We start from the raw sequence: 23,603 nt of genomic DNA, 5'->3' as shown, positions 1-23,603 counted from the left end.
TGTTCTTATTGCCCACTGTTTGATACTGATAAGATCAAACTTTGAATATTTTATCTAGTTATATTCCTTCTAACTCAAGAAGATGGAGAAATTGGAGAGTATCTAGCAGAGAGGTGTGGTGATGCTCAAGGATTGAGAGCATTGGTCTTCTTTAGATGGGAAAGAATACTGATGACTGTCCTTCTAGTAGATTGCTACAAAGATGACAAAGCTGAAGTTGTTGGTAACTGCAGAAAGTGAAATAAGAGATTATAGCCATGGATGGCAGATTGAGAGGCTGAACTCAGAAAAAAACTTACTTCCTAGAGGACGGAACAGCACTGGAACAGATTATCCGTTGGTAATGAATTCTTCATCCTCAGAGGTTTTCAAGACCTGACTATATAAAGCTGGCGGTAATCTTTCTTGAAGTGGGAGGTTGGGCTGGATGGTGAAACTGGAACTCTCTATGTGATCAGAAAGCTATAACATCATTAGAACTGCAGAAATATAAGACAGTAGCTTGTATGACTGGAGTGCTGATATGGATGGATATAGGCTTCTTGACAAAGTTGCAAACAATCCAAAGTTGAAATCAGGCAGTTTTTCATGCAGGTGCTGGGTAGGTCAATGGGGAAAGGGTTTTGCACATTTTACCTGCAAGGGAGGGAGAAGACTGAGGAGTATGATGATCAGTGGCAGCCTTAGTTGATATGGTCACGAGATTATGATCATGACATTCCTGGTCACCAAACTAGAGAAAAAATGGATTTGATGGATGGAACACTCACTGGATAAGGAATTGGCTGGATGGTCACACTCTGGAGTGTTGCAGTCAGTGGCTCAGTGTCCGTGTGGAGACTGGTGACGAGTGGCATTCCTCAGGGACCGGTGTTATTTAACATCTCTATAGGCAACATGGGCAGTTGGAGTGAATGCATCCTCAGCACATTTGCAGATGACACCAAGCTGAGTGGGTGCAGTTATCATGCTAGAGGGAAGGGATTCCATCCAGAGGTACCTGGACAAGCTTGAGAGGTGAGCCCAAGCCAACCTTATGAAGTTTAACAAGGCCAAGTGCAAGGTCCTGCATTTGGGTAGGGTCACTCTCAAGCACAGAATCAAGTTGGGCAGAGAATGGCATGAGAGTGAGTCTGATGAGAAGGATTTGGGAGTGTTCATTGGTGAAAGATTCAGCATGAGTTGACAGTGTACAATTGCAGCTCAGAAGGCCAACCATATCCCGGGTTGCATCGAGAGAGAAGTGACCAGTAGGTTGGGGGAGGTGATTCTGCCCCTCTGCTCTGCTCTCGTAGGACCCTAGCTGGAGTACTGTGTACAGTTCTGGAGCCATCAACACAAGAAGGGCATGGAGTTGTTGGAACAGGTCCAGAGGAGGGTCATGAAGATGATCAGAGGGCTGAAGCACCTCCCTTCCAAGGACAGGCTCAGAACTAGGGCTCTCTTTCAGTACCTGAAGAGAGTCTACAGGAAAGCTGGAAAGGGACTTTTTACTTATAAAAAGCAGGTAGTGACAGAATGAAGGGAAATATTTTTAAGCTGGAGAGGGTAGATTTAGACTAGATATCAGGATGAAGTTCTTTACTTTGAGGGTGGTGAGACACTGGAGCAGGTTGCTTGGTGAGGTTGTGAATGCCTCCTCCTTGGAAGCATTGAAGGCCAGGCTGGATGGGACTCTGAGCAACCTGGCCCAGCGGGAGGTGTCCCTGCCTATAGCAGGGGGGTTGGAACTAGATAACCTTAAAGGTCCTATCCAACCCAAACCATTTTATGATTATATAATTTAAAATCCTTAGGGAAATGGGGATGCCAAGATCCTGGTCTCTGGGAGAACTGCCTTCATCATCTTCAGAAAACTAGTAGCCAGTATTCCTTGAGAGGCTGCCTTGAAAGGAAAAAGAAACCGAAAGGGACAATGAGTCTTCAAGGAGAATTTTCAGAGAGCAGAAATGATCCATTCTGCTGTGCAAGAGTATGGACAGGTATAGCAGGTGGCTAGTGAGTTTGAAGACAGAACAGCCAACTAATCTTCAGCGCTTAAAAGGAAACATACAGACCTGAGGGCAGGCTGCCAACAAGAAATATGTAGGCATTTGAGATGTATTTGGGATGGAGTTAAGAAGACTTGTTGGTGAAGGTCAGAAGAAAGGCTTCTGTGTGACAGCAGCAAAAGAGGTGGCCCACTGAAGAACAGAGCAAACAACTTAGTGATAAAGGACATGGAAAACGTTGAAATACTTGTTGCTTTCTTCACTTTACTGAATAAAGGTCTGCTTTCAGGATGATATACGTAGTTGTGGAGTCACAGTAGAGGAGGATTAGTTTGGGGACTGGCAAATCGAGCATGCGCAAATATATAGGAAAAAATGGGATATGTCTGGTGTTGGGGGAACCTTCTCTCAGAGTCTTTGAAAGGTCATGATCAGAGGAGTTCCTTTGGTGACCTGAAAAAAGCCAGGTGTGCTTTTCTTGAAAAGTGAGGCATGTGGCTATAGGATTGACCAGACTTCATAAAAATTATAGGACAAGTCCTTATATAGGTCATTTATTGGTGTGTAAAAGCCAAGATGATGACTGGGAACAAACTGTGAATTTACTAAGGAGAAACTGGGCTTGATCAACCTGATCGCTTTTTGCAGTGACATGGGCTGGCTCTGTACACATGGAAGACTGGATGTTGTTTTAACTTTAGGAAAGCTTTCAGTGCAGTCTCACTTAGTATGGTCGTAGCCAAACTGAGGGGATACCGTAATAGTACAGGTTGGGTGAAAGGTAGCTGAGGAAAATGTTTAGATTCAAAAAAACAGTTGTCAGTGATTTTAGGTGTGCTGGCTTGTTTGCTAGTGGCATTCCTGAGTGGCTGATCTTGGTGCCAGCACTGCTTCACGTGTTCATTAGCAATCTGGATATAATGGAATATAATACAACATAGTCAAGTTTGCAGATGACATCAAACTTTGGAAAAATGCTTAGTACGTGATAAAACAAAGTTACCATTGAGAGGGATCTTGGGAAGCTAGAGAAATGGGATGCCAGAAACGTCCTGAATTCTGGCAAAAGTAAATATGAATTCTTACATCTGGGGTGGAGCAACACCCTGCTGGATACAAACTGAATACTATTTGGATAGGGAACAAATTTTAAGAACCTACAGATTTTTATGTACAACAATACAAGCATGTATCATCAATGTTCTCTGGATGTAATAAAGGCTGACTGCCTGGACTGCATTAGGAAGAGTGTAGCCAGCAGGCTGAGGGAAGTGTTCATTCCCTTATTGAGTGTTCTTGGTACTCATTAATTGCTTCTGGAACAATGTCCTGCATACACAAGAAATTCTGGTGAAGGTGTGAGTAGAAGGCTTGTCAGCTATGAAGATTGTGGGAGAACTGGCTCATACAATGTGGAAGACAGCTTCAGAGAAGTGGGTTTAATTAAGACAGCAGCAAAGAATGTGATCTAATTACTGTCTTCTGCTATATAAAATATGTATTTGGAGAAGGAGTCGGACTTCTTGAAGGTGCACAGAGAAGGAACATGTGTTAGCATAAATTATAGTGAAGGCAATGCTGATTAAACAGTGGAAGGTTCTACATAGTTGAGAGGTCAAGTGCTGAAACTACCTGACTGAAGAGGTAGGAAATTGCCTTTCTTATTGACTTAAAAAATTCAATTGTGCTTGGGACTGAGCAGCCTGATCTAATTTTGAGGCTAGTCTATTGAAGTTAGCGGAACCTCAGTTGTTAGTTTAAGAACTGCAAAGTTTCTAGCCTCTTGTCTTCAGATGGGGAGGATTTAACTGTTAAAACAGTACAAATTGAGTAAATCAAGGAAAACAATTCTAGTGTTCCTTGTCTTCATCTTTCATCTTTGTTTTTTGAGCATTCTGTTTAGTGCCTCTAGGGTACGTTTCTCTTGCCAGTGAAGCTGGACTAGACAGCCCCCATGGATCCTTTCCAACCTGTACTTTTGTATGATTCCGTGGTTCTACCTGCACAGATCCCTCCCATCCTGTTTCCGTGATTGTTTCTTCATTGGATGTCTTCTCTGAAATGCTGGCAATCTTTTTTTCTCCTGACATGCAGAAAACTCTGGGATGTACAGTGCAAATTCTTGTTGCAACTTTTCAGCATTTGTTCAACATCAGGTGATAGAAAAAAACAAATGAGTCTTTCAGCATCATACTGTAGGGACAATTATGTCATTTGTCCTGAGAATCAGTACTTGCCCAGTTGCTTTTCTGGAATACATTAAGAAGTGCTAAGTTATATATGATGCAGTAACTGATTCTGTAAAGCACAGCAACTGTCTTAAAGATAATCTTATTTTACTGAGCTTTCACTCCTTTCTAATTAATATAGATTGTACTGGCCAGAGAGATTATTAGTCCTTTAAAAGACTGCCATCACTTTAGAGCCAGTTATAGATTGGTTTGAGTGATGTTTCTATTGTGGTAATATGGTGGAAACTCTACAATGGTGCTAATCATTCTTCTTAATTTTCTAGCCCCATCAAAGAAGAAAGCAAGGTGAGAGTATTTCTTCCATAGGGGAAATCAAAAGAGATTTCTTTATGAGATCACTTTACTTGTTAAGTACATCTTTTCTGTAACAAATATCACGTACAGGGAAAATGTATTGTCTTTCCATTGTACTTCATCTGGTGTAAATTGTTGCCTTCTGCCTCAGAGGAAAACACCTGAAATAAAATGTGATATTCAGTTTCTATGTAGCAATGATTTTTTAGATGCTACACGGCTTATGCAATTCAATAGCGGTCTGATGTACTCCTGCACGAAGATTGCAATTCAAATGTCAGGGTGTTACCACTTTCTTTGGAATGCCATTGCCTAAGCTGTAGAGAAGGCACCTACGTTCATATAGGAAGGAAAAAAGTTTCCATTACTTTAGTCACCTCCTTTAGCTGATCTGTAGAGTTCATCAGTGCAACTGTTGTTGTTTTTTGAGAGTCAGAGTAAAGACCTTTAAGAAATACAGTATTTTAAATATAGAAAAATGTATTCTGTATTGTTAAGCTATATACATTTGGAAATTGAAATATTTGATCCTAGACACCAATAATAAACCTGTCATTTTAGTAATTTTTTAAATGTGTCTTAGTATTTCTCTTTCTTTCTTTTTAAGGTGGGATGATGATCATAAGCATGAGGTATGTAGAAGTAATAATTCTGCAAATGTCTCCTTATGCTTGCTTTGCTTTTTTTTTTTTTTTTTCCTGAAAACAACTGCTTTTGGACTTCATTTCTCAATTTATTGATACTATTTCAGAAACAAAGTAACTGACCTAGTGACTAGAGTTTTATGTTCATCACACCACGAGGGAAATTAATACCATACACTAGGATATTGACCCATTTAGTTCATATGATTTCTGTTCAGAATCACTGACTCTGAGACCCAGTGTCTGCAGGTTAAGTGTCCCAACTTATGCTGCAACCTCCACTGTTTTGCCCCTCTTCAGATTAGAGATGTTCTTTTCCGGAGGTTTGGTTTAAATCTTAAAATAAATATAAAGATTTATTATCCTTTTTTTATAATTCAAAAGTGAAATCCTAAGTGATCTCTGTATCTGACTTGAGGAGCTCTGTGCTATTTAGAGTTTAATATTTACAGCTGCAACATAAAAATACTGTCTTTCATTTGTGTTGACTTCTGTTGTTGGCTAAAAGATTAAACAGTCTTGTTTTGTACAGGAAGGCGTTACAAACACGGTGTGTTCATTCTTTTAATTTTTCTTCCCCAATCCCACAGAATGATCCTTTTTGGAAACAGAAAGCTTTAGAGTTCTTGGTACGTATGCCAAATAATTGTGATAAGAATTTGGTAAGTCTTAGCAGTTGTGGAGTTTCACCTGTGTGAAGCATTGAATATTGTAATGGAGCCACTGATTACTGCTCAAATTTATTTGACTCCAACATTAATTTCTAAGGTACATTTTTATGGACTTTGCTCTTTGAAAAGTTCAGAACAACATGCTGGCTTCAGTGTGAATGGTCTCACTAGTCACTGAACCATTCTTCTTTTTGTTGAGGAGCCACCCTAACAAGCAGCTTTAGCATCACTGATGTTGCTCAAGTGCTCTCGTTTGCCCATGCGTGCTATTTTATATTATTGATAAACTGAATGATAGGAGCCAGTCTGGTCCTGCTGTCTGTGGTGCTGTGACTGCTGCTGCTGTAGAACTAGATAACCAACTGAAACTGAAAGATCTAGAGCAAAGCTGTAGCTGTTGGAGTGAAGAAGTTCTGTCTGTTCAGTTGCTGTTAGCAGTGGCATAGTAGGCCTTGCTTGTCATTAGAATCACAGAATCATAGGATCACTAAGATGGAAAGGATCTCCAAGATCATCTAGTCCAACCAGCCACCTGCCACCATTTCCTCACTAAACCACATCCCTTAGTATAACATCTGATTGTTTCTTTAACACCTTCAGGGATGGTGACTCCTCCACCTCCCTGGGTAACCCGTTTCAGCACCTGACCACTCTTTCTGAGAAGATATGCCCAACCTGAAACTCTCCTGGTGCAACTTGAGGCCATTCCCTCTCATCGTATCAGTAGTTACGCAGAAGAAGAGGCTGATCACTGCCCTGCTACTATGTCTTTTCAGGCAGGTGTAGAGAGCAATAGGATTTCGTCTGAGCTTCCTCCAGACTGAATAATCCCACTTGCTTCAGCCACTTCCCTTAAGATTTGTGCTCCAGATCCCTCACAGCTTTGTTGCCCTTCTCTGAGCACACTCCAAGGCCTCAATGTCCTTCTTGTAGTGAGGGGTCCAAAACTGAACACAGTATTTGAGGTGTGGCCTCACCAGTGCTGAGTACAGAGGGATGGTCACCTCCCTGCTCCTGCTGCTGCACTATTCCTGATGCAAGCCAGGACATCTGCCTGTTTGTCTTTGCCATTTTTCAGACTGAAACTCTTAAGTCTTTTGTTAAATACTCTACGTTAGGCATTATATCATTTCATTTGAGTCAGAATTGCTTGTTTCTGCTCTGAAATAACAAGTCAGCTGTTTTGAGGGGTGTGCTTCTTTACCATCTGAAGTGTTTTTCAGTCTTTTTTTTCTTTTAGTCTATTGTTATTTATGACTTTAGGAAGAGTTACAGAAAAAAACAAGTCTGGATAATCAGTAAACTACCAAAAATGCTTGCTAGCTGTTGATGTATCTGATGAAAAGGTATCACATACATTTCATGTGGCTTCAGACTATTTCTATGCTTTTAATTTTCTGCAGTCATTTATAACTTCATACACTTACTTATTGTGATTTAATATTAAAAAGACAGATACATATAACTTTTCTGTACTTTATATAGTTATATCAGTGTCTTTTATAAGTCTGTATCCCAAAAGTATACATAGGAAAATTGTGGTAGAAACTTTCATCTTTTTGTTACCAAAATGGCAGAATCAGAGGCATTTGATGAAGTATCCGAAGTTTACTTTTTATTGAATTTTTGACAAGGAGCATAAATTTAACACGTCTGCAACGGAATCTTCATTATTGACAGTATGGGATTGCTACAGATATCAAGGGTTATGGTTTGCCTCTTATCAGGACATAATTACATTTACAATTATGTATTTTCAAATACATGTCTGTGTATGTATTTATATGTGTATTATATTTCTTATGTGTAAGTTAGTGGTTTAACCTTGGTTATACCAAAATGAAATGATCTATTTGTGTACATGACACTGAGGTGTCCCAATGAGCTAGCAATTCTCGCTGTGTTTCTCAACAGGAGACTTTTCACATCACCTCAGACTCAGAAGCAACACGTGTTGTTCGTGTTACGCAGGAGCTCACGGAAGCTTTGAAGTCCTTTTGTGAAAAGAAAGCAGTGGTAAGTGACTTCATCTTGACCAGAGTTGTAGCGATCTTACCAACGGGAGGCAAGAAGTGGTTGAACTAATTATGTTAACGCCCTGCCAAACTGTCACAGGTCAGAATAGGCCAACCCTCCTCATTTAAATATTTTTAAATTGTTCTACAATTCTGAAGTATCAAATTCATTAATTGCTTGTCACTGCTTCTCTTAGTTCTTCATCACGTTCCATCTGTTTTCCTTCCATTTTGCATGTGTTTCCTGCCCAGATTTGTGCTCCATTTTACATCGTGGTGTCTGGTTGTCATCCTTACTTTACATTTGGCCCCTTGCTTGATAGCTTTTCTTCTGTGATTAACAGGCAGTTATCTGTTACCCAAATGTGTCACTTTCTTTCATGAGCATTTGGGTAAATGTTTTACTGGTAACTCTGCTCCCAGTTGAGATCTTTAATCTCCTAAGATGAAGGCAAGCGAGATGTTCTGCCTTTTTTTGGACGCCCTTACAAACCTTCACAGCTTCTTTGCATGAAAACTGAATACCCACAGAAAAAAAAGAGTGTGAAGATTGACTAGAATCTGCACAAAAATGACTATCCACCTCTGACAGCTACTGATCCATAAAATGTAGCATGTGTTTTCTGAAAGAAATTTCAGAATGGATTCTTAAGCATTAACAATATGTTCCATATCAGCTGAGGAAGGTAACTCCTTACGCTTTCATCTCCAGCATATGTCAGTACCTTTTGGAGATCTACACTTCCAAATTGTCATGCATTTGCTGCTCACTAAAAAAACAGCAGGTCAGAAGTCTGCTTACGTACTGGGCTACATCAGCTTGAAGGTTACCATTTCCAATTTCCTGCTAGGGGGTGAGCAGTTTGAAGTTGATTCTTATGGGAAAAATATTTTTTGCTGTTCTTATTATGAGATTTACTGAAAAGTACAAAATGGACAAGTTTAAAGACCTTTCTTATTTAAAATACAGCCTGGATTATTTTGAAAACAACAAAGGAAGCAAGAAAGTGCCCTATCTGGATTCTCTTGAAATTGAATAAAGCCTGAGAATTGTGTTGGCATTGAAAATAGGTGAGGGCCTTGAAAAACATTCACAAAGAGGAAGGGGCTGGAGGCTGGGGCTGAAACCAGCTTAAGTTAACAGTATCTGATGTGTGTCTTTGCAGTATTCTCCTTTCCTATTTCCTATATATGCCACATTTTGGTGTGTGAGTAAAATGCAGTTCTCACAGCTGGTTAAAAATTGTCATTTAATCTCAGGCAGCAGTTGAGCCTTCCATTCTGCACTCCCTAGCTAGAGACAGGATTTGCATATGCACCAGTTTTATATTTTAGCCAGGTGATGTCAAGGGGCAGTAAAGAAATCTGGAACAGGTGGTATTGTCATCCCCAGACACCTCATTCTGTTCTCTAGGTTCACGCCTCTTAAAAAGTGTTTTCTAATTGTAGTTGAGTGTGGTAATTGAAACCAACAGAGCAAAACATCCTTCATATGGAGTCACCTAAAATTGTACTCTGCTAACTTTCTATGATGATTTTTTTTTAATACTGAACATTTCAGCTTAAAAACAGACATTCTGCACTTCTGCTTAATCTAGGTGAATTATACTAACAGACTGAGGCCATTGATGCCAATGTCTCGAGGTGGATTTCCTGCAAGAAGAAACTTCACCAAACCGTATAAGCCATATGGAAAATACAAAGGTAATGTAGACTCTTTGTTCTTCTAGTGTTCTGCTCTTAATTTATTTTCATGGCCAGCCATAGTGCTTTTTTACTAGAGGGCCGTGTCACTTTGTCCTCTGAGTCAGTTCAGGCTATCATTTTCTGAAGCTTTCGTAACTTCAACCCTGTCTGCGTGGGAACACTCTGTCTCGCTGCATAATGTTTCAAAGAATAGAGGTCGCTGGAAATCCAAGCAGTAGCATCTGCCTAGCTCACTGTGAAGGCTGGCATGTCAAGGTGTTTTCAAGGAGGTATTTCCCATTCTTACATTGAATGCTTCTGCTGATACTGCTAGGGGATGCAATGAAAGAGGTTTCTAGAATGCTTCTTTTGGCTACTGGCCTTCTAATTATTTGATAATGAGTTGCCCCTCTCTATGTCCCACAAATCTTGGGGTGCACAAAAATTTGGTGAGAAAGTTTGTAAGGGTAAGCTGCAAAAGTAGAGCTTTGGCAAATTTTGGTTGACTGTATTTTTTAGAGGATAGGAAGACTTGAATTTTTGTAAATCTTTGTTTTTCTGTTTACTGCAGAACTGATGTATTTAAGAAGAAAACAAACACTGGGAGGAAATGATGTGATTTAAGCTAACCCATTTTATTTCATATCCACAGCAGCTAAAGAGCACGTGTGCTAAAATCAAAAGTGTTGAGACACACTGGCTCATTATTTATAATTATTCTTACATAAAGTTAATGTCTCCTGACCTCTTTGAGCTCTCTTAGGTACATCTTACCTGAGAGGCCTTCATATGATAATTCCACTGGTTGATTTTTATCATGCTTTGACAGTAAAGCGAAATATGGTTGAATTCAGATTATTTATTAGGTAATTACTTGGGTTGAGTCAGTTATTTCCCTTCTGTTATTCTTTGTTCAGCTTTGTAGCACAAAAGCTGATGTTTTCTAACCCAGTAAATAGTCAGACAAAAAGGGGCTTGTAATGAATTAAACTTACTTTGTGAACAGTTGTCCCAGATGTATGTAATGAATTAAAAGAAAAATAGAGCAGAAAAGCCACCCAAACTACTTTGATTATGTTCAGTCAATGCCATTTGGTTCAATGTGAAAATAATTCAGAAGGTGCCACTGAAAACTGTGTGTGCCCTATTTAGCATGAAGGTTTTTGAGTGGAAAGATGGAAGGACTCAGGTACAAAGGTGGGAAATGTGGAAACAGGAAAAAAGCACTTTATGAAACCTCAGGACAGTTGTCTTTTCGGTTGGTATTTTAATATTTTACTTAACCTCTGGTGCCCTTCCTTACGTTACGTATTTATTTTTTTATTTAGGAAATTTTAACTGGAATCAACGTTTTTTCTCTCAGTATAAACAGTGTGCTGCAGATAATTCTTTTGCTCCTGCGAACTCACACAGTTACCAAACTGATGATGGATCATCTTCCTATGAACTAAGACCTGCTGACTCTGCAATGATGTCAGCACTCAGGGACTCCCTTGCTCTCCAGACTGGAAGTTCTGCTGGTGGTATCAGTGAATGGCTGAGGCAGTTCAATCAGTCTGCTTCTAACAACAGTCCAGCCCTTGGGGCCTCTTCTTATGCGACAGGTTCTGTGAATGAGTACTCAGCAGAGTATATGTCCAAAGATGTGCAAGGAGATAACCTCCCTGGTAACAGAATGCCATATGACAGGGAAGGTACAAGTTGGAGGAATCAACAAACGTGTAGCAAAGCAAGGAGTATAAGTGATAAGAGATTGCCCTATCCCAATTCTTCATATCCTTCATCTGGAAAATACTCAAACAACTATCCTTCACAAGGCTATTTCTCTTACAAGAGTGATGGGTCTGTGAATTCTTGTACTTCTTCTACAAATTCTGCTTTTTCAAGAAGAGGTGGCTCTAGGTGGAACCAGAACTCCAGGTGGAACCAGCGTCCTAGCTGGAACCGGGACTCAAACTGGAACCAGGGCTGTAGCTGGAATCGAGACTCTAGCTGGAGCCAGGGCTCTAGCTGGAACAAAGAATCTAACTGGACCTGGGAATCTAGGTGTCAAGAATATAGGCACGAGAAATCAGGTGATAAAAATGATTGGGGTTCACATCACTATTCCTTCCCTGGCGGTGGCTCATACAGAGATAATGAGCAGTTCAGAAGCTCAGATAAGATGTTTGGTGAAGACGCCGTTGGTCGTGCTCCCAACGTTTTGAACAGACTGGAAGGAAAGGATATACCTGTGATGACTGGGGTGCTCAGACAGCTGGCTTCATGTTATCCAGCACTTGTAAGATTGTGATAAGTGAGGTGAAGTTTCCCAAATTGAAAGTTTTGTTCTGGGTCGTCTTGCTAGCTATCTGTTCTATTGGGGTGGCAGCTGTGGGGAGGGGATACATTGGCATAGATTAAAAAGGAAAAAAAAAGAAAAAAAAGGAATATGTGCAGAACCAAACTTGGTGGAATTGTTGAAAGTATGCAAAATGGGTCAAACGAATTGGGATAGCAAAACAAATGTTACCAAAGAGCTGATTTATCTGATTTTTTTTTTTTTTTTTTTTTCCATTTGGAAAAATACTCCTTTACGTTAGAAAAGTTTCTGCTTTGGAAATGGATTGTAAAATATTTCAAGGCCATTGGACATGTACTGTCATACAGCTGCCTTTGGGTGTGAGTTTGGACAAATCTAAGCTATGCTTACGCACGAGAACCAGGAAAGTCAGCAGTAAAGCTTTCGTTTAAACAATCTCTGATGTATTATGTGAAATAACGTGAAAAAGAAGTAATGTTTTTTTTTTTTTTAATTTCCCCTTTCTAGAACTAAATATTCAGATGTTAGCCAGTTGCTAATAGAACCTAGAGGAAAAAATTAAGGAACAACAACAGCTGAACTGGAAGCAGATGAACAGACTCAAGAATCTCTGTATCTTGGATTTCAGGAAAGAGACTGCATTTAAGTGTATTTTTGGAAGGGGAAAGGGAGGTAGAGTGTTATCTTTTTAACGTATTAAATGTAGCTGGAACACAAACTTGCACATAATGAAGGTGAATACTAATTTTTTTTTTTTTAGGCTTTTTTAATGTATTTGTTACATCTTAGTGTATTGCAGAGAAATCTTTTTGTTATTTTTTAATATGTTATTCTGTCAGCAAAAAGCTGATCACCCTTTTAATAACCTTCCCCACTCGGAAAAAAGAGTTTGCTTTTATGTTAAATTTGGGGGAAGAACACTCACTGAAAATACAGATCTGTTGTTTAAAAATCCAAATATGCTGTTCTTCACACAAATTTCAGGTCAGTTCAGTTAACTTAAGCCTCTGTAGTTGGGATGTTTGTAGAAATAGATACACTACATTTCTGTTTAATGAAAGGAGAGGAGAGTGTGACATTATTTTGTTTTATTTTTGCAGAACAGAGACGTACAATATCTGCACTTTTATATCCTGTTGAGGATGAAACTTGTGAATTGACTTAATTCATTTGATAAATGGGTCCATGCTAAAATGGAAAATTCTTCATTCTTTGTGCTGACAAAAGCATACTGAGACATAGTAGAACCCATATGGCAATTACATAATAATAGGGGAAACTAAATTATCAAAGTGACACAATAACAGAAATGAGCACCAGTTCATTGTGTTTACCAGTGGTCTGTATTTACATTTCTTCTCTCTGCACTTCTGAGCTGTAAGCTCACCAGTGCTTACCTTTAGATGTCTGCTGTATATAATCATATATAGCTAACGTGGGGTTAAAGAAAAGGACTAGCTTGAGACAGTTTACTCCCAGTACTCTGCTCTCCTTTTCCCTGCTCTGTTCTGGGCAGTCATCTTTTTTTCTAACCATATCTGGAGTATTTTTCTCTGCACATTAAATACTTGTGCTGAACTCAGGTTTGTCTTCATAAGCTATACAAATATATTTTTGCATTCATAAAAAATAACCTTTTGGACATAGTCACATAAATTTGTAACCCAAAAGCAACAAAGCAACTTATAGGGCATGTACACTTGATTCTCTAAAACCCTATTCTTGTTTGGACTGTGCATCAGAATACATCTGCTTTCCTTTTTCTTCACTGCCTCCTTTTCTCCAGGAAGTGTAGTGCAAGTAAGTTTCTGGAAACACAGAAAAACTGAATCAAAGTTAAGTTTTTTTCAGCTGAGGTCTTCATAGAGAGGTTTTTCTTTCTACTTTTGACTCCTTGTGGGATTTTACTGTCAGTACTGTATATCCCAGTGGCATACAGTGGCTGAATGATCTCTTCCCCAAGAAGATGCTCTTTCCTCCTCCGCATTTCCTTCTTATTTTTTTGTTCTGGGGAACAGTTCCTGTTCTTGCCTGTTGCACAGGATGAGTGGTCTCCTAGAGGGGGAGGGAAGTTGTGTCATCCTTTCAGTCACTTCTCCAATAGTATTATATAAGAGAAGACCTCGTCCTGTTTCTGTTTTCCTGTGTTGGCCAATTTCCCCGAGTCAGTTTCTGGCTACTTGCTCCCAAGGAACCTCTGTGCCCTGTCTTACCTACCCCATGTAGTAGAGCACTGGAACAGAACAAGTGCTGTGTGTGTGTTCCTGTTTCTCTGGGCACTGGGCCTTCTTTGGGAAACAAGCTTTACAAGGTAGGCATTGATAGGCTGCAGACCACACTGCAAATGTTTGCCATCCTTCAGCAGCAGTACAGCTACACCACGCCCTTTGGCACCAGGGCAACATTTCTGAAGGTGTACCAGAGCCTTTGAGGGGTACTGGTGTACTTCCCAGCCAGGTTCTTGTTATTGTTACTTGCTTTCTCACCTTCAGAAGCAGCTCTCCTCCTGAGATGAGGCATTCCAGTTGGTCACTGGTGATTTTTCTACACCAGTGCGGCTCCTTTAGGAAGTGCCAGCTCCAGTTGTTCTACAGCAGTCAAATATGATGATGCTGACTGAAAAAGAATGACTTGACTTCCTTCACAGGCCACAACCCAGGTAATTCCTCTGATGCCAGCTTTTTTGGTCTTAGCTTTGCAACCTTGGACCTATGAATGATCCTAGATGTACTGGGTTTCATTTGGTCAGGAGAATTATCGAGGGGGACAAATTCCTTTGCAGGAGGGGAGTGGGAAGCTCTTTCCAGTGGGGCATCTCAATGGGAAGCTCTTCAAGTGGTCTCTGATACTGGTTTCTCACTGCCTGTTCCCCCAGCATCTCACAGGAGCAGCCCTTTGGAGGCTGAGGACACCTTTTAGGTGTTCAGAGTCCTTTAGGAGAACCTCTTGCTCCCCCATGTATGTGCTGTAACTGTTTGTCAGTGATATTTCATAGAAAGCTGTTTAGAAAATGTTACCAGTGTCACTAAGGATCTGTTACATCATTACTGGACAACTGGTGGTAGTTCCTCTGCCCCACAGCTGCCAGATACTGTAACTTTGTAAAATATATCTTGAAGAATAACAGCTTTGGGTAGAGGAGGTTTAAAATTTTCTTTCAGAGTAATCCTAGGGAGCTTGTTAACTTACACTTCCTCTAGGTTGCTTCTTGAAAGCAACTGCGTAAAAGGAACCTTAAGTAAGTGCTTTTAATATATTTTTGCTTGTTTTCTGTTTTTATAAATGTTGAGATTGAAAGGTTTTGAGAATGCTTGACCATCAGGGCCACTGCAGAATGGATGCTTCACCCAAAAAGATTATTTGCATTAAGAGGGAACCATATATCCAGAGGATTTAAGAGTTTGAAGGGAATTAACTGAAGAAGATGCAGTGTTGGAAATTAATGTGAAGAAGTTACCTTTGAAAATGGCCCAAGGATACCCTGAAAGAGGCAGCTAGAAAGTAAAGACAGAAAGCAAAGAAAAGGCCATCCCTCTTAAGTGGGAGGGACCCTGAACTGTAAAAACAAAAATAAACCTGCAACACAGGAACACAGCCACCACCCTCCAAAAAAGTGTACAAACGTAGACTGTACATGTTGGTCTAACATTTTTACTTAATTTTAAGTTCTGTATTAAAAATTAATACATTATACTCTTATAAAAGTAAGGCACATGCAAAACATGTTGTGCAACTTTGGAGTTTTGACTCTTACAAACTAACAAGCATTATTTTAATTTGGCATTTCTAAAGTGTCCTTTGTCCCATGCAGGATATGTGAAAGAAAGTTAAGTTAAACAGGGCGCCAGTTACGTCTAGATTTTGTGCTTTCTGTGCTACAGTAAGCATGATATGGCTAATCTTAGAGCTGTAAAACACAAAAACAACAAACATTGATTCTAAAAGCGATGACTGATGTACATACAAAATTTACGGATGTGAAATTATATCCATTACCATACAGCAATTATCTTATTCAGTACATGATGATTTGGCAACTCCAGTTTGTGTATGCTAGTGTGGGATTCTTAGATGTCAATGTCATACAATGCTGAAGACCATACAGAGGTACTGCTCGTAGGACACCTGAATCCAGCCATCCTGATCAGTATCATAACGTCGGAATACATCAGTCAGCCTCTAAAAATGTGGAGAAAGAAAAAACGTTTTTGCATACAGGGAAAGATCAGAGTGCCCTACTTTCATGTATGAATGCTGCGGCTTTGTGCCTTTTGTAGACACGGCACAGTGCCAGGCACACAGAAGGAGCTCTGCTGTATTTCATGCTTGAGCTGTTCAGTGGATCTGATTTTGTGGTTTCAGGACACACCTAAGCCTATCTAAGCTTTTATTTATAAGCCAGAACAGTTTTTATAGCTGACTCTTCAGGAGGTGGGAACAAAGCAAAATTCTTAATACCTTTGAGAGTCAGCTGCAGACAGGGTCTAAAGAGCACTGTTTCTACTTTTCTATCCCAGTCCACTCAATGTATCACTAATATCTCAGCTGTCTCTGAACAATCCCCCAGAGGACAGGCAGTGCTGGCAGCGGACCAGAATAGCTACCACTATGTTTTCACTGACAGCACATGAATGATGAGCAACGGCAAAGCCCTCTTCACTAGAATTTAAGTTGATAGCAAATCAAAATTGGCTCATATTTGCAAGTGAGTATAAAAGCAGTACGTGCTTCAGCAGCAGCATTTGACTTAAGGCTACAACCATAGAACTAAAGAAGAACAAAGCACTTAGGCAGATAATGAGGATCCAAATTACACAGAATCAGAGTTGCAGGCGTTGGAAGGGACTTCCTGGAGATTCATTTCTCTTATTGCGTGCTGGAAGATAGCTAGCTAAGGTACTGTGGAAACACTAGATGTGTTAAGAAAAAAAAGGAAAAATCCTTCTTCCGTTCTCTTACTAAAAATTCAGCTTGACCTTTGCTGCAGTTTCCCAGCTTTTCCTCAGAGTCTTGCCTACATTTCAGAAAGGCTGGAGACACTTAAATAAAACCATTCAGTGACTTTTTTCTAAGCAGAAGAATATATCTGAGAGGGACAGCCTCTTTCCTTTTTCTCTTGCTCCCCATAAACATTCCTATAATTGAAAGGGGGAGTTGGTTTTCTGTTGCTGTTTGGTTTTTGTTTTATTACCATTGCCCCTTCAGGAACAGCAGAGATGAAAGATCAGATAATTTAGCTGTTAGGTCAAAAAGCAAATCTTGTAAATCAGATTGTAAACCAGAGCCTTAGACTGAAACAGAAAATCCTCACAACTTAGGTTGCAAGAACATCTTTTTGGAGTACACTCAAGAGGGCAACATGGGACATAACACACTCCAGCTTGAATGCAGCCGAGACCCAAAGAAACTGTGTATATCAAAGCTAATGAAAAGAACACTAAATGTTTTCCTGAGGCTGTATTTCATTTTTTCACCCCATTAAAAATACTTAAGAGATCAAAGAGCTTCAGATTTACTTATATGGGATGCAAGTGGATAACAAGTGAAAATCTACAGCTGGAGATGTTTCTAGCATCTCTTGTACACTTTATTCATAAAGTGGATGGTTATTCATAAGCAAGTTCTAGTTCCAGTATTATAAAGTGAGAATCGTAAGAGTTGAAGACAGTTTTTTTTTTTTCCAATTGCCATTGAAAGTGCATCTCCTTTCTTACCTGTAAAACAACACAGCACTGAATAAAGTCATCAAAAGCAACTTGGCCTCTTCCCTGTCTGTCAAACTTCCGAATAAGAGTATCGTAGAACTGATCAGACAGCCGGTAACCTTGGACAAGAGAAATCCTTTAGGACGATTCAATTACTACAGTGTTTCTGGACAGAGTGCTAGGTTGTTCAGCAGGCATGGGCAACAGAAGCAGAAAACAGAAGTTACAAGAGACTTGTTTTTTCCTGCTGTCTACTGAACAACACAGGTGTACAAACAGAAGGCATGCAATATAAACCATGCTCAATAGCAACCGTTACACACAGTATAGTAAACATCATTATGGATTAAAGTGACCATTGATTTACTAACAGAATGGAGCAAACAGTTCACACACACGTACTAGCACCTGCGCTTTCATTTTCTCCATAAAGGGAAATACTTCTAAAAAGCAAGCCAACAATCTGCAGGGTTGCAACCGTGGCAGAGTGTCTCTAAGAGGTCCCTTGTCCTACTGCCTTTCGCTTGTCTCATTTCTATTTCTAGTCATGTGTCCCAGCAGTACAGCCCTAACAATACCAAGGTCACTGGATGACATAATGGGATCATAAAAACTGTAATTACAAATGAATTACCAAAACCTGTTAGTGCTTGCTTTAGTTCATTTTTGTCAATCATTCCAGAATTGTCTCTGTCATACGTTCGAAAGACATTCTGCCAATCTGTGATGTACTTCCAGACTCCAGTGAATTCATTGAAATTCACGCCACCTTTGTTCTCTCTGTCAAACATGCCTGAAATAAAAAGAAAGTCATGTAAGAACCTCAGCTCTGCCAAGTCTTCAGGAAGGTCTGCTGGTGTTTTAAGAAAGAAATGAATGCTTTAGGGAGTACTGAAAACAGGTGAGGAATTACTAAAATACAAGTGATATTTAAGTTGTCCACCAAAGGAGGAAAGGATAAAGCAAGAAAAGACAGCAAGAGTTACAGAATATTCATTTTTCCTGTGTTTTCATTTCCAGTTTCAAAGCATTCAGGGTTTGACTGATAATCCAGTGACAAAATGAGAAAGCGGGGTTTGCTCTTTTCTTAGGACTCATGAGAAAGCCTACAACAACTACGGACTGCCAGAAGCGTTGGAACATGGATCAGCTTTTAAATTACTGATACCGTCCCCTTCGTGGAGGTAGCACACTGCACAAGGATGGAATTCTGACTGCTGCTGAACAAGTTTTAAACACAGGGCATTAATTTATAGTTCAAAAGGGTCAATACTTCAGTTTATATCTTACAACTACTGAGGAAAAAAAAAACTTGGACTTAGAAAACCATGGATTCTTTACAGTCACAGACCAGCTCACTAACACCACGACCAGATTGGTTCATCAGGCCTTTAAATGTGCATTCAACTTTACAATACAAAATATAATGTACAAGTATTGTGATAATTGTATATATATTTGTTTCTCTGAAAATATTCTGCAACAACTGTTTCTCAAACTGGAGCTGAAAAACCAACAGTCTTTGTCTACTTCACAGCACGCAGCCATACTCACCAAGAATAGACCTGACTGTCGCTGGATTGAATGGAGTCCACGTGCCTGAAACAGAAAGAATTACTTTGTTCCTCCAGGCAACATTCAAAAAAGGCAACTGAACAACAAGCAAACAAAAACCCACAGGAACCACAAGTAGTGAATTCAGAGCTAAGGCAGTCAGTCCTTGATGTTTAACAAAGCTGCTTTAAAGTAACTGTGGTCTTGATGACTTCTGACCAATGCTTTACTGATACTGCGTAGAAACCCAACATTTTTCAGGCTGCACAAAAAAACTCCCACACCTAAAAAGCAAACTAAAATCCAGCTGAGAACCAAAGCCTTAAAAGAGCCAAGAACAAGTTTTTTCTTCCCAGATTGTCAGGAGTCTCTCACTCATTTCTCATCAATAAAACTAAAAATCTGACTATTTCCTATTCTACAGATGGTTACTCCAGGACATAGAGTGAAAAGAATAGGTTCTTAACATCACAGAGCCACACAATGCAGCTTCAAGTTGATTTTTGTATAAATCCCCTCTCCATGCTGAATTAAAAGCATTGTTTAAATCAGTGTTTTCGGGCCAAGAAATGTTACTGCTTAGACAGGCCTGAGCACAGCCATGTGAAGAGGAGCTTTGGACTTCTGTGAACAGCTGCTACTGAATGTGGAAAGGCTACTTGCTTTGGACCAGTTTTCACTGGGTTGGAAACTCCGGAGTTCTAAGGAGCAGAATATGTTAAAACTTATTTCATGTAGAAAATTTCAATAGTCTAATACAGATTCCATACAGAGAAACCATAGCAACTTCAGTGCTGAAGAAATGTACTGATTTCAGCTAGTTCAGACAGCCAGCAACAGACTACCTCCTCCTCCCCTGACAGGACAAATACCTGAACATGTCAGCACAGGAGAGAAAAAAAACAACAAAAGGCAACAAGGCAGGACAGGATTTTACAATGCAAACAACTCTACTATCTACCATCCTTCCCAGATGCACATACTACTATTTGCATAAATTTGACATGTTGAAAAGCTGATTGTCAAGAACACATTGAACTTCAATATATAGTGAGAACAGTGAATACTTTCTTAGTGTTTTCAAAAGGAACACATTACATTCTTTTGGCCCACAGTGTGGACTGTGACACACAACCATCCACAGAGGATATACTCTGGAAAAAAACCACCACCACCCCGAATCACCAGAAGGAAGGGAAAATGTGACTACTGGAAAAAAGTCTTCAGTTTTTATTTGGCTTCCCCAGGTTATTTGACCATGCCCTAGTTAACGATTCAAGCTAGGTCTGAAGTACATCTTTCTACTTGATTAGGAAAAAAAGTGGGAAAAAAAATACCTCATTTAAAAATAAAAAATTACCACCTTCACTTCCTGTGCCGTACTGAATGAAAAGCTCTTACGTGCAGGAAAAAGGCTGGCTGTAAATATCTGACCTTTGCACTGGTTCAGAAGGAGATGTGCAGTGGAGATGAGCAAGGAGCAAAAAGTCAAGAACAAAAGAGTCAAGTAGCCAGACTGGCATGAAACGTAGCATGAAGTTCACAATGGGCCTCCTTCCCCCTTTACAGACTTACTTACCGTTGGACAGTGCCTGCTGAAGCTCTGTATCTGAGATTACTCCACTCCTGTCTTTATCAACTCTGGAGGAGGGAAGAAAAAGTGGCATGCCTTAAGTTGCTGAAATTAACAGGATTTAGCTACAACCCTCAGCATTTCTGTTCTTAGCAAATAAAATGCAAATAGGATTTGTCTTTAAAAAAAATAATAAATCACTGTTTAGTCAATCACCCACAGGCACTGCAAATTAAACGCTTCGCTCAGACTGATGAGACATTCTGGATACGAGTTAAGAAAGCTCTGAGTTTTCTCCATAAGAACACATGACACACACAAACACACTGACAACGGAACAGTCTGGGCATAACTCAAGGAGGTGGCTTCCCTTTGTTTTACACAAGAGCTTTCCCCCTGCACCTGACAGTTTACTCCCTCTCTGCTGCAACCATTCCAAAATCCTGCCTTGCTGATCCCTGAGCAGAAGCGGAGGGTCCTTTTGGAGCAGCCAGGGCTGGCTCTGAGTTGACACGAGCAGCACAGGGCTCTGCTCACAGAGCCACCCCAGGCCCCACTACCAAACCTTGCCACGTAAGCCTAGCAGAGTTACAATCTGCTTATCTTGCTCCCAGCCATCAGTCAGCTTAGAGCAGATCCTGCCCCTGTATTCAGCATTAGTGAGGCCTCACCTCGAGTACTGTGTTCATTTTTGGCACCTCAGTACAGAAAGGACGTTGAACAGGTCTAAAGAAGGGCAACAAGGCTTGCGAAGGGCTTGGAGAATACGCTCTACGAGGAGAGACTGAAGGAAATGGGGCTGTTTAGTCTGGGGAAAAGGAGGCTGAGGGGAGACCTTATCGCTCTCTTCCAGAATTTGAAAGGTGCTTACAGTGAGAGCTGTGACAGGATGAAGGGAAATGGCCTCAGGGTAACTCAGGTAAGTTTAGGTTGGATATCAGGAAAAACTTCTTTACAGAAAGGGTTGTTAAGCACTGAATGAAATAGGCTCCCCAGGGAGGTGGTTGAGTCACCATCCCTGGATGTGTTTAAAAATTGTTTGGATGTGGTGCTCAGGGACATGATTTAGCAAAGCGTTTTAGAGCTAGGGTAGTATGGTGAGGTCGTGGTTGGACTTGATGATCTTTAAGGTCTTTTCCAACCTGAGCAATTCTACAATTCTATGAATCTTCCCCACAGCCATCAGGTATCTATTCTAGAATTCAGCTACCCACGATACAGCAATCAGGATCCAACCGTGAAGGTGACACGGCTTGGTCACTGAGTACTGCAAGGTGCTCATGCCAAGCCTTCACAGGCTTAGCTCTTGCTGCAAGAATCCGCCATGACATCTGGAGTGCACATTTGTGCTTTGTTAGTAGAAAAAGAAACAGATGCCTTAAAAATACCCAACATTAGTCTGTGTAACTAGAAGCTGAAGCTTGTCTGATCATTTACCCTCCGTTCCCCTAGATGCTCTTCAATGCATTGAACAAAGATCCCAGAACCACTGCATCTATCAGTGTGACAGAAAACCACACGGTTTGCCTTTCAGCCAGTTATTTATACACCAAAGGACTTTCCCTTTCATTCTATGCCTGTCAGATTTCTCTAAAGCTGTTTGATGCTTACGTATGTTGAAAGCCTCTTTGGAAACTATTTGGACTACATAAACTGTAGCAGTTTTATCCACATCTATAACCAATCCCGTCAGTATATTCCAACACCCCCATACAGTGGTATGCCAGATAGGAATACTTTTAGCAAGACCCATGCCCATGCAAGTAGCCTTGCTAGCTGCATTATTTAAAATGGTTCTACTGGCCTACCTGGTGGAGAAGGCAGAATGTCCACCTGCTTCCTTCTGGACCAGCTGAAACTGGGAAATGGCATCACACATACTTCCTTCAAGTTCTCAGATAAATGTTTTTACATAAGGGTAGTGGACAAATGTCACCTCTCTGAGTCACTACTGTGTTATGCCAGGTAGTAACTCTTACTCACTGCTCATCCAAACCTAGCATCCTTTGAATCACAGAACGGCTTGGGTTGGAAGGGCCCTCAAAGCCCACCCAGCCCCACGGGCAGGGCTGCCCCCACCAGCTCAGCTGCCCAGGGCCCCATCCAACCTGGCCTTGAGCCTCCAGGGATGGGGCACCACAGCTTCTCTGGGCAGCTGTGCCAGCGCCCTCTCACTGCCCTTTGAGCAAAGAATTTCCTCCTAACATCCAATCTAAATCACTCCTCTTTTAGTTTAAGGACATCCCCCCTTGCCCTATCACTATCTACTGGTGTAAAAAGTCGGCCTCCCTCCTGCTTATAAGCTTCTCTCAGATAGCAGAAAGCTCCCCCCTCCCCCAAAGCCTTCTCTTCCCCAGTCTGAATACACCCAGAGTCCGCTTACTCCATACCCGGCCTCGCTGTTACCGGAACCCAGGCGGACTCTTTGACATATCTCCCACAAAACGGGCCCGAGGGACGAGCTTCTCCAGGCTCTTCATCCTCCACAGATTGCGGCACTCCCGGATTCCCAGCAGGCAAACGCCTCCAGATAACCTCCCTCGCTCTACCCCGTCACCCCCAGCCCTCCTTACAGCTCTCCCTCCGATTCCCACCGCGGGAACGTAGCCGCAAGCCTCGGCCGACGCCCAGCGCCCGTCAGAGGCGCCCAGCCTCCTCCCAATGCCCGCTCACTCCCCGTACCAGCTCGGCGAGCGGCACCGAGCTCTCCGCGGCCTCACCTCTGGAAGACGTTCCACAAGAAGGAGGGATCGGGAAGCCCCATCCCGTGAGGCACCGCCATAACGGCCGCCCCAACCCGGACAGCGGGAGCCTTCTTCCGCTTCCGGGGGCGGGCCGAGCGGGGCGCGGAGTGACGTCACCAGACCGCGCCCACGCGGAGAAGCACGAGGAAAGGCGCGTGACGCCCGTCGCCAT

At 41.1% G+C, this 23,603-nt stretch overlaps 2 protein-coding genes across 9 annotated transcripts in view; one reads left to right on the top strand and one right to left on the bottom strand.

Moving 5' to 3' along the window:
* LOC104910198 (uncharacterized) overlaps nucleotides 1-17,610 on the top strand; it is a 39,001-nt gene extending 21,391 nt beyond the window's left edge. For 4 of the 5 annotated variants that reach the window (XM_085220612.1, XM_085220614.1, XM_085220616.1 and 1 more), the window contains 6 exons: nucleotides 4,507-4,528; nucleotides 5,145-5,169; nucleotides 5,772-5,810; nucleotides 7,767-7,868; nucleotides 9,466-9,571; nucleotides 10,882-17,610. In XM_085220612.1, coding sequence (XP_085076738.1) covers nucleotides 4,507-4,528; nucleotides 5,145-5,169; nucleotides 5,772-5,810; nucleotides 7,767-7,868; nucleotides 9,466-9,571; nucleotides 10,882-11,846 — 1,259 coding nt within the window. In that variant the 3' untranslated portion in view covers nucleotides 11,847-17,610. The remainder of the gene's footprint in view (nucleotides 1-4,506; nucleotides 4,529-5,144; nucleotides 5,170-5,771; nucleotides 5,811-7,766; nucleotides 7,869-9,465; nucleotides 9,572-10,881) is intronic. The other variant, XM_085220613.1, reaches the window with a different exon arrangement.
* Nucleotides 15,491-23,560, bottom strand: PDCD6 (programmed cell death 6). 4 transcript variants are annotated; one of them, XM_010708628.4, is made up of 6 exons: nucleotides 23,408-23,560; nucleotides 20,694-20,755; nucleotides 19,115-19,159; nucleotides 18,195-18,353; nucleotides 17,570-17,679; nucleotides 15,491-16,034 (listed from the first exon to the last, which is right to left on the bottom strand). In XM_010708628.4, the coding sequence occupies exons 1-6, from the start codon at nucleotides 23,467-23,469 to the stop codon at nucleotides 15,936-15,938; spliced, it is 537 nt and encodes a 178-aa protein (XP_010706930.1). In that variant the 5' UTR covers nucleotides 23,470-23,560; the 3' UTR covers nucleotides 15,491-15,935. The 4 variants fall into 4 exon arrangements, with proteins under 4 accessions (XP_010706930.1, XP_010706931.1, XP_085076744.1 ...); XM_010708629.4 differs by having other exon boundaries at nucleotides 18,201-18,353; XM_085220618.1 differs by lacking the exon at nucleotides 23,408-23,560 and adding an exon at nucleotides 22,496-23,271 and having other exon boundaries at nucleotides 18,201-18,353.
* Nucleotides 23,561-23,603: the final 43 nt, after the last annotated feature.

Source organism: Meleagris gallopavo, chromosome 3, assembly GCF_905368555.1.
Source record: "Meleagris gallopavo chromosome 3, MGAL_WU_HG_1.1, whole genome shotgun sequence".
Lineage (NCBI taxonomy): Eukaryota > Metazoa > Chordata > Aves > Galliformes > Phasianidae > Meleagris > Meleagris gallopavo.
This window is presented reverse-complemented; position numbering and strand designations above follow the sequence as displayed.